Genomic DNA, 18001 nt, shown 5'->3' on the forward strand with positions numbered 1-18001 from the left:
CATAAAAAATGATTTTGGTAATTACCAATGCTGCTAATTTAGGGCAGCTGTGGCATAAACCTTACTTTGGTTAGGGTTAGGGTGGTCTAATAAATTTGTTAAGCACTGTATATCTTTTTGGGGAGGGGGCTTTCACACACTGTTGTCTGCTTTGGCAATTCCAACAGCATCACAAAATTTTGTCCTCAGACCTTCATCCTGTTGTTTGTTATGATGAATCAGTCTGGTGAAGGTCTGAATAACACAAAGTTTTGAAGCAATGCAGCAAATCTTGGAATTGAACCAAAGAAGTGTGCTGGAGTGTTTGGTGTTCTGGTTGTTGACTACTCATGTACTCACCTGTCCAAGTGTGCTAGACGTTTTGTGCTTTGAATATTCATTTTGGAAAATTGTGTTTTATGCAATTGCATAATTTATTGTAATGAACTTTACTTATTTTCTCTCTGACTATTTTCCCAAAATTGTATTTTTTTGTCCTGGAGCTCCCTTTGACTGCAGTGTTTTTGTTGTGCTGTGAAGTGTTTAATGACTGCTCTGTAGTGTTTTACTTTAAACTGCTGTGTTTACAGAGTTTGATTCTAAGGGCAGCTGAGACTGTTCAGACCTGATTGTTTGATTTTGACCACAAAATCATAGGTTTATGGAAAAAGCTAAAAAAAGATTGGGATTTGTATTTAATGGAGGATGAGAAATGTGTCTTAGCAGTCAAAACCTGTAAGTCAACCAGAAGAGCCAAAATTTTTGTTTAACTTAAAAAAAGAAAAATAACAAGCAAGCATTTTCTCTTTACTCTAAGCTGCTCCAATACACTACTGTGTTTTAGCTTCATGTCACGTTTATTTCTTGGAGATAGAAGTATGTATCTTCTAAAAGTTTTACAAATATTTTTTAAATTAAAAGGAATAAAAGGAAGTTTATTCTTAATGTGTATTTCTGTCTTTTCTGTAGGTTGTAAAGAGGAGGAGTTCACTTGGACAAACTACCTGAAAATGACTAAAGCACAAGCGGCTCCCAAAGAACTTTTTTCCAGTCCTGGGAGGGTAACTGCCTATAAAAAGTAGAGAATTATCCTTAAGCATGTTGCTTCTTGTCGAGAAATGCTATTTATTATTTCAATTTTTCAAATTATTCATACAACATGGATTTCTCAGCAAAAAAAAAAAAAAAAAAAAAAAAAAAAAAAAAATGTTTCAGATCATTTTAGGTCAAGATTAGTGCCAAGATATCATGATGACATTTTCTCAGTATTAGAGCTGCAACCTGAGTTGGTTTTAATAATATAATATCCCATTTCGTTGTTGTTTTTTCAAATTAGAAGTTTTTAATTTTTGGGTTTGTTTTTTTTCTTATTTACTGCTCCAACCAAATGTTCAGTGCTTCTAGTGCTGCATTATAACATTCTGTTGAATCTGATCCTTATTGATCACTAGTGAATTAAGAACCAAATGTGGGAACAATGGCACTTTATGTCTCAACAGCATTTGCAGTGTTATGTAACCTCTCTATCATTTTATAAGTTTGTTCACAGCTCTGTTTGGTTCTTTCTTACCTGAACTTGTCCTCTAATTTTTAATATTCTGCTTTCTATATAGATCGATGTAAAATGCGGTTTTGAGATAGGACTGAAGCTGGAAGCTGTAGACCGTATGAACCCATCCCTCATCTGTGTAGCAACTGTGACTGATGTGGTCGACAACCATTTTCTGGTTCATTTTGACAACTGGGATGATACATACGACTACTGGTGAGCCTTAAAACAGTGGGATGATTGAGATTTGTGAAAAAATGAAAAAAGCATCTGCAAAATATGGGTACAGAATTGTGTGGTATTTGATGGACCAAAGTGCATTACCTAAGAATCATGAAAATGGAGTTATTGATCTATTCAGCCTCTGTCATTATGGTAAATGCAATTTGGTGATGTGACTTTTATTTTTGTCTTAGGCTTTTATTTTTTGATGGTTTTTGTGCCAGACTTCTTTAATATTCATTGAGATTTCATCCTACAAGATCTTCTTCAATGATATGAACCTCCTTTGACAATGACATTATGGGTTTTTTCCCCTCAAATTCACTGGCTTTAAGATGTAGAGTAAATCTATGAAAGCTCCTAGGAAAAACCAAAGCCTGATGTATAAGATGATAAAAGGATATTTGGTTTAATTTAATCCCTATACTAATTACTGTAAATATCTTCAAGTATTTTCAACCAGAGGTCTAATCAGCAAGTGTTTCGGTTGGCTCTATCGTTCTCAAACTCCATAACATGTACTGAGCTGCACATATTCTGAATGCTTTTAATTAACCTCAAGTAAAGAACATACATTAAGTTCGAAAAAGACGGTGCCATGGTATGAATTGAAATGATCATCTATTGTTGCTTTTGATTATGCGCTGATAAATGTCACCTGTAGAACTTGGCCCATATTCATAAAAATTCTGAGAATCCTCTCAGAGAGCTCCTATCTTAGCTTAAAAAGTCCTAGCAAGGAGTCCTAGCTTAAAAGTGAAACAGGAACACCCCAAGGAAAGGACAGAGACTTTTATCTTAGTGAGGGGGCAGAGTTGACCCTGTTGCTTGGTATGACACCTTCTTTTGTAAGCTTTGATTTGTTGATCCAAAAAGGTAGAAGACACTTTAAACCAGTGGCTCTCAACTGGTTGAGTCACAAGACCCATCATCAATTCCTCAAGGAGAGTTACCACACAACTTCTGGAGATCTTTTTGGTCAATCAGATAGGCCTAATACAGTACAAAAGGTGTGATAAAATAATGAAACAGGACCAACACGCATGGTTTGTAGAGTCTCATGGACAAATTTTTCCCAGGCACACATCCGTGACCCACTGAAATGGGCTTAGCAATCCACTTTTGGGTACTGACCCACCAGTTGGGAACCACTGCTTTAAACAACCTACAAAGGGTTTTAAAACACGTGCCCTGTGCAGTAGTCTCATCAAATGCTGATAGTTCTATCATTGTGTGAAGAGACGACTTATCAGTGATTGGCTGTACCTGCAGTAAAACATCTTTTGGGGGCTCACCATGCAGTCTCACTTTGTACTGAGGAAAGTCCTAGATAGACTGAAATGTGATGTCTGTTTTATCAAATAAAGATTAAAAGAAGTTACAAAACAGCCGATTGAAACATACAGAAAGTACAGTTGTGTTAACATCACAGCAGTGTGCATTTTGTTGACTTGGTGTAAGTAAGTTATATAAAGGTTATATTTTAAAAATGTCCCTAACCAACTAAAAGTTATGATGCTGAAGTTTTCACTTGCAAATGTGACATTCAGGATAAGAGCTCAACAAGATTAGGTAGCTCATTAGAGACATATACAGTTGAATGACTTATTTGTATTTATAATTTCAAAAATATTTGTCTGTAAAAAGCCCTATATATAAATATCAGCAATATATGTGAAGAAGCATTCTGTACAAATGAGACTGACAAACTTATTTTTTGTTTTGTCTTAATCTTCAGGTGTGATTCAAGTAGCCCATACATTCATCCCATCGGTTGGTGCCAAGAAAGGGGCCTGTCACTAACACCACCTCAAGGTAACTGATGTATTCTCGAGTCGTCAGTATTTTAATAATCTCTATATTTGTCCTTCAATTGTGCTAAAAATAGGCCAAGATTGTTTTCAGATTCAAGGAATCTGACTTGGATTTTCATTTTTCAATGCTGTCAGTACACAGACACATATACAGGACAACAAGATCACGATTGACACCAAAATTGCTAATACTGTTTCCATACACATATGTCTGTCTGTCTGTCTGTCCGTCTGTCTGCTCTATTTATATGTTAATGCTGTAAAGGGATTAAAAAATTGGAAGATTTTACCATTGCTAAACACACAACTTTTTAAAGAATATACATGGACTGGCAGGAGAAGGAAACACAGATGACAAATGTGTTTTTAGTGCTCTGCTCAGTCTCTGTTGTAACGTCCCATCCTGTGTTTACATGAGCGAGTCTGTGATCCTTCACTGACAAACACGAGTCGGTTTACGAGTGACCACTGCACTAGATTTTTATAAGAAAGTGTTATGGCACTCTTCATAAATCATAAATATGATACATTGCTCTAAAGCACTTATTTTAATTTGCATATTATGTTGTATTAATTTTCAATTTTTCAAATCAGGAGATATTAGGCTGGTTTCTGTTTTGCTTTTCATTTTGGACATTTTTTTGTTTTCCCCTTTTTTTTCTCGTGTTTAATACATCACAGGCTGTACCAACTATCACTGATAATTCCTGATGACACTAGATGGGACATTGTATTGATTGATTGATTGATTCAAATGTATATTTCAAACATGTAAAAATGCACTATTCTGCACTAACATTATTAAAAGAAAAAACATTGATAAAAAGTGAGGAATATTTGGAATTACAGATCTGATACTTTTTCTTCTTTTAATTTAATGAACCAAATCTGTACTAAAATGTGACACCAGATCCGAAGTATGAACTGGGTGACTTACACTAGCCATGTTGGCTGGTGAAATTTACCAGCATCATACCCTATACTGCACACTGACCATGCTTGTCTATTAGGGCCAGTGTTTATGATTTTGGGCCCACCTGGGGAGGTGGTCTAAGGTGTGATTCAAGTGGGCTCTGGCATGGTTTGGATGAGATGTGATTGCAACTGCGCCTGGGTACTGGCCAGAGCATCGTATCAGCTTTATGATGTCATTGTAAAAACTAAGCTTCTTTCCACGGCACGGCAGTTTGTTCATTTTTTTCCTAATTAAAAGGCATAAATCATCAGAATCCAGTCAATAATGGATTCGTTATGACTCACCTTACGGATGAACACAAGATGGAGTCAGTGAGATGAGATGCAAAGGCAATAAAAGTCTCTTATCACCTCAAAAACTGCTGTATCCATGCAACCTGAGCCCATTTAATCCTCTGAGCTGCATGTAAATGTGCAGATACGAAGAGCGATGTTGCTGGCATCTTAAAAAGGGATTTTAAATCATCCATGGCAGCAGGATGGACTTTTTGCCCAGTTGCCCAAACAATCTTCTCTCAGGTCATGACCCAAGTAGTTGCCTTGGTAGCTTGATACCTGCTGTATCAGACTTACAGTAGTGGGTAGAGTACACAGTTACAGTACTCAAGTAAAAGTACTGTTACTTAATAATAATAATTACTCAAGTAGAAGTAAAAGTACCTATAAAAATAAGTACTTGAGTAAGAGTAAATATGTACCTTATTTAAAGACTACTCTAGTAGTGAGTAACTTCAAGAGTAACTTCATTTTGTGCAATTTATTAAAACGTATTGCATTACGACATATTATTCAGGGGTAGTAATGTAATACTGCACATTGTCATAAATAAAGTAGCATAACTTGCCAAAAGTAAAAGAAATAAAAACCTGGACTTAATACATAAAGCAGCAGTCAATTTATGTTTGCTGATCACAATTATGGGATTAAAAATTCAATATAATGAGAAAAAACAAACTCTCTCATAATAGTTATCTTATTTATTCATGATGATTTTAATCTCACATACATGATTTTTTGCCTTGCAGTTCTTACTTTTAATCACATTATATTCATTTTATTGTGTGTTAATAATTTTTGGCTAATATTTATGAAATTAATCTGATGAACTGGCCTCATTTCTGACTTTTTGCCCTTTTCTATTTAATTTTTACTTTTTAGCTTCAGTTTTGAATTTTTATCCTGATTATCACTTAACAAATTTGGCAAGCCAAACTGAAACTTATTTAAACCAAAGACAAATTTTCCCCACTAGCACCAGGTTATAACCATGTTAAGTATAATCTCTGATATAAGAGATATGCACATGATAATAGTTTTTCCTAAGACATGACGTTAAATAATCCTGTGTAAAATCACATTTGTGGCAGAGTTGCATAGGTGGTTGGACACGTGACGTCATTTATCACTGACACAACTGTGTGTTTGCTGTCTGCGAGTTAAAACAGAGAATTGAACTTATATGTTTTGCTAACCAGCAGTGCAGTTGTTAGCTTGTTTAGCTTACTTACCATAATGTGCTTTCTCAGATTTGATGTGCTATTTTTGAAGCTTGAGATTTCCACCGTTTTAGGTAGACACAGTTGGCAGCGCATTACATGGCTGTTGTTCCTCTTCGTTTAAAAGGCAAAGAGTCTTGATGTTGGACCAGGGATGAACATGCTCATCTGAAGGAGACGCAGGTGTTACATCTTCAGCCATTATCTCCAGCTGTTGATAGTTAAGGGGGAGGGGTCACTCCTCCGTCTACTCGGTGGTGCTGAGGATTTTACCTCACGCTGCTGTGAGAGCTCAGCTGAGTGTAAAAAAATACTTAATGAAAATAAATTATAGACAAGTAAAAGTAGCGACCAGTGCATGCCCATTGTAACAGAGTAGAAGTATCATTTTTTCATCAAAAATGTAATGGAGTAGGAGTAAAAAGTACTCTGCTCAAAAACTACTCTCAGAAGTAGGATTAAAAAAATAACTACTCAAGCACATGTAACGGAGTAAATGTAACGTGCTATTGCCCACCTATGCAGACTGAGTACATATGCAAGTGGGTCCGGGCACGGATCAATGTTGCTTCTCTGAAAGCAAGCCGGCAGGGGGAGAGGGGAGGGGGAGGAATCGCACAGCAGCAAAGTTTGAAACAACTGGGCCTAGCGTGAAAGCACCCAAAGACACACGGCAAGAAAATCCAGCAGGCGCAGCTGCTGCGGTAGTTTGAAATGGCAGTTGAATTAGAATAGGACATCACCACCACCACCAAAATAATCACCCATGTGCTCAGACAAAGCACCTATCTACAAAAATACATTAAAGCAATCCATAAATGGGTGGAAGGCCATCTAACCTAAACATTACAAGGCTACCTTCTAGGAAGGGATGTCACTTGAAACCACTGGACACTCCTTTGAGAGCTGTGGTTCTGGAGCCATGTTAAGTTCATGCCATGTGCTGCTGCATTGAGCCAAGCACCCTTTCAGTGAATTGGGAGCTGGCTGCAACTTTCATATAGTAGAGCGTGATAAAGGTGGACATAGTTGACCAAGCTGCCATTCAAATCTCTGATAGAGAGGTACCTTGCCATAGAGCCCATGAGGTAGCCATGCCTCATGTAGAGTGGGCATGCAGCCTTTCTGGGGTTGACCTGCCTGCCTTCTCATATGCCTGTTGGACTGCATCCACAACCAAGTGGGGCAGTCTTGTCCTGACTGGTTGCCCAAGACAGTCCGGTCAGTAGCAGACAAAGAGCTGGTCCGTCTTCTTTTAGACACCTGTTCGTTTTAAATACACAGTTCGTGCCCTGACAGGGAACAACAGTGATTGGCTGGGTTTAGGCGCAGCACCACTTTTGCACCACATGGCAAGAAGAGGTGGCACTCCTCATGCACCAAAAAGGCAGGGAGTTCTCTTATTCTCTTTGCTGACACAATTGCGATCAAAAACATCTTTAGGGAAAGCCATTTCAGCTATCTGCAGGGGCTCAAATGGATCGTTCTGCAAGCATTAAACAAGAATGGAGTTCATGGGGAGACACCACAGAGGAAGCCACTGCTGTCCAAAAAAAACCCATTGCTGCACGTTTGAAGTTTGCAAAAGATCACCTGGATGTTCCACAGCACTACTAGCAAAATATTCTGTGGACAGATGAAACCAAAATTGAGTCGTTTGGAAGGAACACACAACGCTATGTGTGGAGAAAAAAGGCACAGCACACCAACATCAAAACCTCATCCCAACTGTGAAATATGGTGGAGGGGCCATCATGGTTTGGGGCTGCCTCAGGGCCTGGACGGATCGCTGTCATTGATGGAAAAATGAATTCCCAAGTTTATCAAGACATTTTGCACGAAAACTTAAGACCATCTGTCCACCAACTGAAGCTCAACAGAGGATGGGTGATGCAACAGGACAATGACCCCAAGCATAGAAGTAAATCAACAACAGAATGGCTTCAACAGAAGAAAATACGCCTTCTGGAGTGGCCCAGTCAGAGTCCTGACCTCAACCCGATGGAGATGCTGTGGCATGACCTCAAGAGAGCGATTCACACTAGACATCCCAAGAATATTGCTGAACTGAAACAGTTTTGTAAAGAGGAATGGTCCAAAATTCCTCCTGACCGTTGAGCAGGTCTGATCTGCAACTACAGGAAACGTTTTTGATTCTTTCCCAGGCAAATCTTAGTCCTGTCAGGATAGAGAATTTATGAGCATAGTAATTTCCAGCTATTTGTAGTCTCAGTTTGTGCTTTTTGTGAACAATGACCAGTTACTCCTTTAACTACTGCTAAAATGGTTTGTTTTGACCTATAATAAAAATACTCCATACTGTAAAGTATATACTGTATGCATGTAATAAATAAAATTTATATCTTTCAGAAAGTAAAATGAATTCCACAACATGCTCACAAGAAACAACATACACTACACAATTAAAAGATAAATTGTGCAATTTGTGAGTCAACCAAAAAATAACGCACAATACATTTCAACTTGCATTTTCACTTGCTGCTTTTATTTATTTATTTATTTTTACTTGTTCATTAATCTATTTATTAGCTTATTTGTTTAATTTCCTATTTATTTTCCTATTTATTACTTACTTACATACTCCTTACTTAGATTATCCAGACCCGAGCCAGTTTTCTTGGTCTCGCTACATGGAAGAGACAGGCTCCAAGGCAGTGGCAGCTGATGCCTTTAAAGTGGTGAGAGCAAGAATGAATATATTCTTTTTAAGTTCAGCTGAGGAGGAATTGAAGTTTTTAGCCTTTAGGCACTGGTTTTATTTTAGAATTATCAAGTAATGTCAAATTACAGAAAGATTGCAGAGATAATAAAAATGTTAGATTATTGTTGAGATGCAAGGTTTGTAACAATGAAAATTATATTGATTTCTTAGAAGTACAAGTGTCTAGTTACAAAATAAATATTAACTGTTGGGAATCTTTGAGATCTACAGCACGTCGAAGCACTGTGACTTCCAAATTTGATTAGAAATACTGCTGCATAAGCACAGATCTCTTAAGCTTTCTATGGTTAATTCTATAAAGGAAAAAACTATGAAAAATTGTGCACAGTGAAATTCTAGAGTTTTTGCTGTATTCAAAGTTGTATTAATGGACAGAGTGTTTCACATGTATATGTCTATGTCATCCAATTATCCCCCCATGTCTCCAGCGAGCAGCCCACAGCTTCCATCTTCAGATGAAACTGGAGGCAGTGGACAAGAGAAGTCCTGGTTTGATAAGAGTGGCTACGGTGGAAGAGATCGACACTCATCGCATTAAGGTCTATGCTCTTGTGTACCTCTAGCTAAGGTTCCTGAGTAATTACATGCACAACATCTCAATGTATATACATTTCTGGGGGCTCATTTATGAATGTCTTCACATAAGGTAGGGCCTGAAACTAGCATACACCCTTTCCCATGCAAAGTTTGTGATCTATAAATCAGGAAACCTGGCAGTAAAGTGTGTGCAATGGTAAGCAAACTGTGATCTATGCATTGTGGAGGCCTAGGAACATTGGTGATACACAGTAAGCTGGCAAATTGAAGTCATATGAAGTCACACAAACCCCAGTTGGAAAAAAGTTGGGATGTTGTGTTATAAAATTTGAGTAAACAAAATACAGTGATACAGCCCTGTATCATATAGTAAGGGAGAGCTCACTGATTGATGTGAATACTCTGACATCATGTGAAGAAATTAGTGTGTGCACAACACCTTAATTTCAGTGTCTGAAGGTTTGTTTCCTTCAACTTCCTTCTGGTTGTCATCATCACCACTAAAGATCTTTGATCTGTTGGCTCATTTTTATGCATTTTCATTCAGAAGGAGCAGTGCATCTGCTGATGTGAAGAGGGTAGAGTAGGAGGCTGATTTTTGTTCACATGTTTCCAGATGGATTGGGATTTATAAAGACAACATTTTGCAAATATATGCATGTGCACAGTTTTAAAAATCTGAATTGTTTTAGTGTGTGTTTACTTTTAGTATGGATTCTATGCGTTGTTTTACTAATGCACAGACCCCGATCTTTTATCTGTGAGGTAATTTTTTTAAGATTCCTGAAGTTCATCCTGCATCTTCCAACAGTTGTTATTTAGGGCCTAAATAACAACTGTGCATGTAGTGTTTAACTTTACAATGGCCCTTGACCCTTAACTTGATATGAGTTAAGTCTATGGGTTGTGTTTTGTTATGTATAAAAACACATCTGTACTTTTTATCAGGTCCATTATGATGGTTGGAGTCATGTTTATGATGAATGGATGGACTCCGATCACCCTGACATTCACCCAGCCGGCTGGTGTGAGGCAACTGGTCACCCACTAAAAGTTCCCCCTCGTGAAGCCAAAATGCAGCAGCTGCATGGTAGCAACTAACACTTGAATGTTTTGTCTTTAGTGAATGTATAAAGTTAGAATTTGTGAAAGAGAGTTTTATAGATAAAGAGATAAAGAGAGGGATATAGATAAGGATATAGATATACAGATATGCAGATTGTGCACAGGACAGCAAAATTTGTATCTGTGCACTTACAGACTGACTGATCAATTTGAACATTTTTTGAGTCTTTTTTGCCCTATTTGTAAACTATGTAATGATAATATGGAGTTTTATTTGTCATAATTTTCTTCTGTAAACTTGGTGTTGTTATAAATGGCACTCTGATTTTTCCCTCCATGACAAGCAAACTTTGTGACTTCTTAGAAAGGCCATTTGGCATTTACACCAAATTTCAGATACAGGAATAAGCTCTCCTATTATGCATATACATAGGAATAAGGGAACCTCCTGCAACAGGCCAGTCTACCTACCCCTCCTCTGTTACCTGTAAACCAATCAGCCACCCTAGAACCAACAAATACAGCTTCCACAACAGGTCAGTATTGCATTAAACTGTACCATTAGGTCACTCTGAGACTTTACCAGAGCAAAACATTGAATCTTGATTTAAATTTGTAAATAATAACATCTTACATGCCTATAAAATGTGCTGGGGCACTCTATTCTAAACAGGAAGTGTCCAACCCCTGGGTGTGATGGTTCAGGCCATGTCACTGGCCGTTTCACTGCTCATCATTGTATATCTGGCTGTCCTTTGGCTGAGCGCAACCAGGGTAGGCTAAAAGCTGATCTGTCTGACTCTGAGTGCAAGAGGAATCTCTTCTTTGGACAAAGGACCAAGAAGACTCATTACCGTGGCAGGTAGAGTTGTGTGTTTGGGTTGGGGGGGTGGGAGGTGGGGGACGAGGGGTCATGTGTGGCATTAAACTCATACACATATTTGATTATTCCCCAAAAGTCCAATATGCATGAGAATCAGCATCTGTACGCAGTGCACACAGCTGGGCAGATGGAGATATGTTCATCTGTTTGCCCCCATCAGTTTATGTGCTTTTGCTTCCATATAAATGAATCGTCTTCCTCTACTGACGGTGGTCAATACAGCATTTTTGTCATTGTGCTGATGAGTGCACTATACAGGTGCATCTCTCTGCTGACCGACTTTATTGAGGTGCTGATTTCAGTTTCCAGCAGGACTTGGCACCTGCTCACACTGCCAAAAGTATCAATACCTGGTTTAAGGACCATGGTATCCCTGCGCTTGATTGGCAAGCAAACTCACCTGGCCTGGAGTGACTAATCCAGAGAACCGGTAGAACTCCCTGTAGGCCAGGCTGCTTTCACGGTTGGCAGGGCTGCCATAAAGTATCATTAAACATGCTGCACTTGCTAAGATAGACACAGGTATGAAGCACTGATTGTTCAAGCTCTGTTTCCCCACTCAAAATTCTCTCTCTGCGTTTGGTCAAGCGAACAGGGCCGTCCTTGTCAATGGTTAATTCCTCCGACCCAAGACAGTGATAATGAAGAGACAAAGATGTATAATAACCAGGGTAAACTTGTCAAAAAAGGAGTATTTCTAAAAAAATAGAAGCTCGATTTATTTTGTTATTAGCTCACAGCTCGATGTAAGTGCCCCAGGTGAAGATGACAGGTAAGCTAGCAGAGCCAGATGTCCAGGACATAACACAACATAAACTGTGCAAACCACCGTCCAAATTAAAGAATCAAATCAATGAATTGTAAGGTGTTATAGTCATACAATAACATATTATATATAGGAATACAATACAAATACACTCTTTGCAGTTGCTGTTACAAGAATTAGGTGTGAAACATCAGCTCTGCAGCAGCTGAAGCCCTTTAACCAGTTTGCTGCTAATTGAGGAAGAGCCATCACCACTAACAAGCATGAGCCATGAGAGTATGCATGCAGTCAATGTAATGTTAAAAAAGTAGCGTATAGACCTGGTTTAAACAAAAGGTGCTTAGAGAAAACTGTGATGATTCAGGAATGTGTCAATAAGACAAACTTGACTTACAAATGATCAGAAAAAAAATGTTTTTATGAAGGTGACTCTTCCATGTTTCTGCAGTACCACAGAAGGAAACAAATAATAATAAAACATTTTTATAAAGTCAGGTGATTAAACACTAATTTAGACTGGTCAACTTGTAACTATTATGTTCCATTGTGATAAGTTTGTTCTGCTAAATGCTACTGGGCTAAATATTACATGCTGTTTACCTTTGAAAATGAATGAGTGGCATGGTAGGTCATAATAATGAAACAGTCAAAATTATAAAGTGTAGGCTTTTATTTTTCAAAAGAGGAAAATTAGCTTTTAGTGACTTGAGAAAAATAATCCTTAGAATTCTGAAACTTGATTTTTGTGTCAGGTCCCAGTGTTGAGCTCAGTGTAATTGTTGTCAGAAACACACAAGGCCCAAAATAACTGTTATCCTTCATTGTGTGAACAATTGCACATTATAAAATTAGTTCCAGAATGTTTTTACCTGAACACTGAAAGTAACCTTTAATTATTTTTTAAATTATGAATGCCTGAATGTTATTATAATTAATATACTTAATCTACCATTAAATAACTTCAGTGAAAGGTTTGTGAACTAAAGTGGGCTGGTCTGAGCCATGAAACTCCAGGACTTAAAATGAGTCCTGCTCCAGCCCTGAGACCCAACAATGTAGAGGAGCTAAAGGTCACTATCAGAGCTACCTGAGCTTCCAGAACACCTCAGCTCTGCCACAGACAGATTACCTCCATGCCACGCTGCATTACTGCAGTAACTTATGCAAAAGGAACCCCCACAAGTATTGAGTGTGGTACATGTTCATCCTTTTCAGTAATCCAATATTCCTGTGTTAAAAACCTTTTATGTTGGTTTTAGATCATATTCTAATTTTCAGAGATACTGAATTTTGTGTTTTCGTTCGCTGTAAGCCATAATCATCTGAATCAAAAGAAATAAACACTTGAAATATATCAGTTGGAGTGTAATGAATCTCTATATAATATGAGTTTCACTATTTTAATTGAATCATATATTCTTGAGATGCATCTGTATAGTCCACTGTAGACAACTCTCTATATAGGCAATATGAAGGAGTGAATTAGTGAATTTTATTTCAGACACAACCTATGTTGTCCCTCATGGAATGTCTCTGTACAATACACAGTTGGATTGTTGTCTAGTAGATCACAGCAATGGCCCACAATCAGGCTAATGAGGTTCCAGGTTCAAAGCCCGGCTGAATACAAAGAACCCCTGCAGCAGGATGAGCGAGAATAATAACTGAGATAAAAATAAGATGCTAAATAAGCAAGTTGAGATCTCCACTGAAGAGTCTCAATAGTTTCTCAGTCTAGGCTTATTTGTCTCACAAATGTAGATCCAGTTTTGTCTAATTTTATGCCCCTGTGGTCCCTTAACTAGAATAACACACACACACACACACACACACACACACAAAATAAAGAAAATAAAGAGATTTTTTTTTATTTGTCTTTTGTCTGCAAGACAAAAATAATCTATAGATTTTTAGCGATGGACCTTTGAAGTATTTGTATTAAGTAAAGAATTAAGTAACAGAGTTTTATTATGAATATGAAATTTAACATACATTAAAGAATAAGAAAAAACACTTTTGCTGTCAGTAACAGGTCAGTAACAAGAAAAAAATTGGCCAAAATTGTTAATACATGTCAGACCAGGGTAAAATTGAAACAAGAATTGGCTACTTAAATTGGAATTGATCAGCTGGGGAATTTTTATGAAATAATTGGTTTTGCATGTGTGCCTGGTTAAGCATGTATGACTTAAGATATCTTTCATAGTGTGTTTTATGTGTGAGTGTGTGTGTAGGTAGGTGTGTTTGTGTGAATGCATGCATTGGTGTTGGCTTTTCTTTCACGTCAACCTTTCCTTTGCTTTTAGGATCGGCCGTCCTCCCAAATACAGGAAGAACCAGCAAAGAGAGTATCAGAGTGAGTTTTCTAAATGTAATTTATTTTTTGTTTGTTTTTTGCAGTTTGAGCTTCACCTTTGAGTGCGTCAGCCCTTAAAATTGCTTAAACACACAGTATGTAAATTTCATCAACCAGCAGCTTTCAATCAAAACAGTAACAAAATATGATAAGTACAGGCCATCGCTGTCCTCTCTGCTGTCTACTTCTTGTTTTGATCTGAGGTCCCATTACAATGGCCCTGAAAACTGTTGGAAATATTTGAGACAATTTAAGACCTCAACATGTAACTTAAAACATATAAGAGTAGTCATTTTTGATTAATTTAGATACTTCAGTGCAAAAATTCTGCATATTGTAGCTTATAAGCTTTTGTGTCACAAGTTTAGATGTTGTCTTTAAGTGTGTTCTGATCTTCAAACTGTACCTTCTTTTATATTCATTCAGATTTAATATTGTTACATATTGTTAACATTACTTAATAATTTAGCTAATTTAAATATGACATTAAATTTGAATGTGTTGATAATATATAGAATTCATCTGTGTTACCTTTTTCCTTTGAGCCCCCTTACTTGTATCCTTAAATACGATGCCCCCCCAATAAAAAACAACTAACTTTAATTTCAAATATGTCATCATCATAACCTGAATTACAAGTGTAGTTGATGAGGTGGACTAATATTTTTAAATGAGGAAACATGTACTTAGTTTTATTTACAGACCTTTGTAAAAACTATTCAGTTGGCTTTTGTTATGACTTAAGTTAATTTGTGCAAATTTTATTTTGATGACCTTTTGCAGACAGAGCCTTGCACCCCTTGCAGTCTTCCAGGGGGATACCAGGTAGGGATTAACACAGTTAATCTGACAAAATTTGTTCCAATGTCTTTATTCTTAGGCCTGACTTCAGTGGGAATCTATCCTTCACTATTCATGTCAGCTTTAAGCGGTCAGTCGGACAGGGCTCTGTCTCTGTGCTGGGAGCAGCACTGTAAGCTGCTTCCTGGCGTACAGGGCATTCATGCCAGCCAGGTAGCAGCATGGGGCATTGAAGAGGTGAGCAGATTCTGACATTTATGTTAAAGTAGCTATTTTCTTTTTCTGTTTATTTTTATTTTTATTTTCAGATTTTTTAAGTTCACTTCTTTGTGCGTGTGCAACAGGTCTTCATGTTTGTACAGAATCTAACTGGCTGTGAAGAACAGGCACGCCTCTTCAAAGAGGAGGTAAGACCTTGCGGTTTTTATGAAAAAATAATTGGATAATTCTCATTGTTTGCAAAAAACCAATAATGAAAACAACAATTGGTTGTGTTTTAGTGGAGATGGTCCTCTTGTTTGCCTCTGTTTTACTAATGAGTTAAGTGTATTAAAGGATAACCCATTGAGATGCAGCATCTAATTTTTGAGGGGGTTCCAAAAACACAAATACAACATAAACAAAATAAACAAGAATAGCTCAGTCACCAAATCCCACCCACTTCCTCTACCTTCAGATGTACCAAATCATTAGAAAACGACGGCCAAGACGATTGATAGGTTCACAGTAACAGTAAAAGCAGTTAAATTATTTATAATTAGTCAGTAGCTTTCATATAAGTCAAAGGTGCATCATAAACAAATTAAAAGCATGAGCATGTTGATTTAAGATATGAAAATGAAGAAATAGTAAAGCAATGGAGAGAGGTGATTGTTTTCAATGAGTAGGGAAGATTAGTCCAGTCAGATGAAGCTTTGACATCTTACTATGATTAGAATGTCATTTGTAATTTGACATAAATAAACCCACGTTGAGTTTTTAATTCTAGTGCAAATAGTAAAACATTTTCTGCTGGGCTGCACAAAAGAAATATATTGCCCATAAAACTCCATTTGACTGAAATTGGTCACATTCTAAAAAAAAGGATTTGCAACACTCAAACCACAAAAGCTTTTCTAAAGAGGATACTGTGCTCAAATGTAACAGAAAGAATCAGTAAGAGATAAGTCATATTGCTTTGTTCGTAAGAGCTCTAAAACCAAAACACAACAAAACTGAATCAGCTGTTTTAGTCCCTTGTCCTATTACGTCATGATTATTTTGACTGCTTCTACCTAGATGATTGATGGGGAGGCCTTCTTGCTGCTGACACAGACGGACATTGTGAAGATCATGAGCATCAAACTAGGCCCTGCCTTGAAGATCTCCAACGCCATCCTCATGTTTAAGAGCACAGACGAGGGACTCAAGTGATCATCTGTCACTCATCATGGGTATTTAGCAGCCAATCATCATGTGCCAAATATTTTTTTTTCTCATGTCTTTAGTGTCCTTTACCCAGAGAGAGGGAGAGGGTTGGGAGTATTGTTAAAAAGTGAGAGAAAGATAGGGGTAGCCATCCTACCAACATATCCTCTGCCAATCTGTGTGGTCTATAAAGCTAATGTGTTATTTCAATATCCCCTACCTGAAAAGAATATGAGGTGTTATTGGTACTAAATCAATACAGACAATGTGTTTGTGGATGCAGAACACAGATTTAACAAATCTGTTGTAGTACCTTGCTCTGGGTCGCCTTCTTAAGACCTGGCATTCTGGATACACTCATGGCTATGCAGGCAACACAAAACTACTTATTGTTATACTTCCTGAATAAATGAAGGTGTATGGCCATACACTTTGACAGAGCAGTGTAATGCAGTAGATTAGGCTGGACTGTAAGGCTCCTACAAGCCTCAAGTTTTGTGCAATAAAATAGTTGAGAAGAAGGACTGTATATGGTTACAGCTCCTTCATTATATTAGATTAATTCTAACTCAACAACATGATAACAGTATTCAGACAGCTGGAAAAGTCAAGTTAAAGTTAAAGTTTACAACACACCCTTTTTTCTGAAAATGTGACTTAGTGATTTAGGAATTATTGTTTACGGTGTATGTAAATGTATGTAGAATTTGACTCAGAAAACAGAGACAACAGCGTTTGACTTTTGATAAACAGAAGATCCTTAATTATTTATTATTAAAAAAATCTATATATATGAAAATAAAAATTTGCAATGACATTTTAGAACAACTGTGAGGCCAAAATAGATTTTACACAATGATATTCTCCACTGTGGTCACAAGGGAGAGCACAAATCCCCATATTTGCATGGATTTGTTTTTTTTGTTTGTTTGTTTGTTTGTTTTTTTACTTTTTTTTACTTTGGGCTTTTTTGCCTATGTTTAAACAGGACAATAGATAGAGAAGGAAATCAGGGAGAGAGATTGTGAGAAGGGGGGCAATAACATAGAGGAATGGAGCCGCAGGTCGGACTTGAAACCCAGGCCACCAGCTAAAAGGACTATAGCATCCACATATGACCTGCTAGGTCATCTGTGTTTTGTGGATTTGGTATCGCTCCCAAGAAGTTCTTTGCTGTTTACATTTCAGTTTACATGTTTACATTTAATGTCAGATATGGTTAAGTGGTGAATGGATTTCATGTTTTGTTATGGTTATTTTAATGGAATGTTTAAGGGCTTTTGGAATTCAACTTTGTGTGTTTCTCTGGTGGGATATGTGCGTGTGTGTGTGTGGGTGGGTTTGCATGTGTGTTTGTGTCAAGATAATCTTGGGTCGCACATGTCATTCATTCCATATGAATTAATAA

General features: G+C 37.3%; 1 protein-coding gene across 2 annotated transcripts in view; it reads left to right on the plus strand.

The window, feature by feature from the left end:
• Window positions 1-18001, plus strand: part of l3mbtl1 (L3MBTL histone methyl-lysine binding protein 1) — a 37288-nt gene extending 19287 nt beyond the window's left edge. The window contains exons 11-22 of one of the 2 annotated variants that reach the window (XM_041799572.1): window positions 949-1040; window positions 1593-1744; window positions 3489-3565; window positions 8649-8734; window positions 9207-9317; window positions 10264-10405; window positions 10814-10916; window positions 11054-11242; window positions 14336-14385; window positions 15266-15423; window positions 15531-15593; window positions 16465-18001. In XM_041799572.1, the coding sequence (XP_041655506.1) occupies window positions 949-1040; window positions 1593-1744; window positions 3489-3565; window positions 8649-8734; window positions 9207-9317; window positions 10264-10405; window positions 10814-10916; window positions 11054-11242; window positions 14336-14385; window positions 15266-15423; window positions 15531-15593; window positions 16465-16599 (1358 nt within the window). In that variant the 3' untranslated portion in view covers window positions 16600-18001. Of the gene's footprint in view, window positions 1-948; window positions 1041-1592; window positions 1745-3488; window positions 3566-8648; window positions 8735-9206; window positions 9318-10263; window positions 10406-10813; window positions 10917-11053; window positions 11243-14335; window positions 14386-15168; window positions 15237-15265; window positions 15424-15530; window positions 15594-16464 lie in introns of those variants that run through there. The other variant, XM_041799573.1, reaches the window with a different exon arrangement.

The sequence above is a fragment of the Cheilinus undulatus genome, linkage group 11, assembly GCF_018320785.1.
Source record: "Cheilinus undulatus linkage group 11, ASM1832078v1, whole genome shotgun sequence".
Taxonomy (NCBI): Eukaryota; Metazoa; Chordata; class Actinopteri; order Labriformes; family Labridae; genus Cheilinus; species Cheilinus undulatus.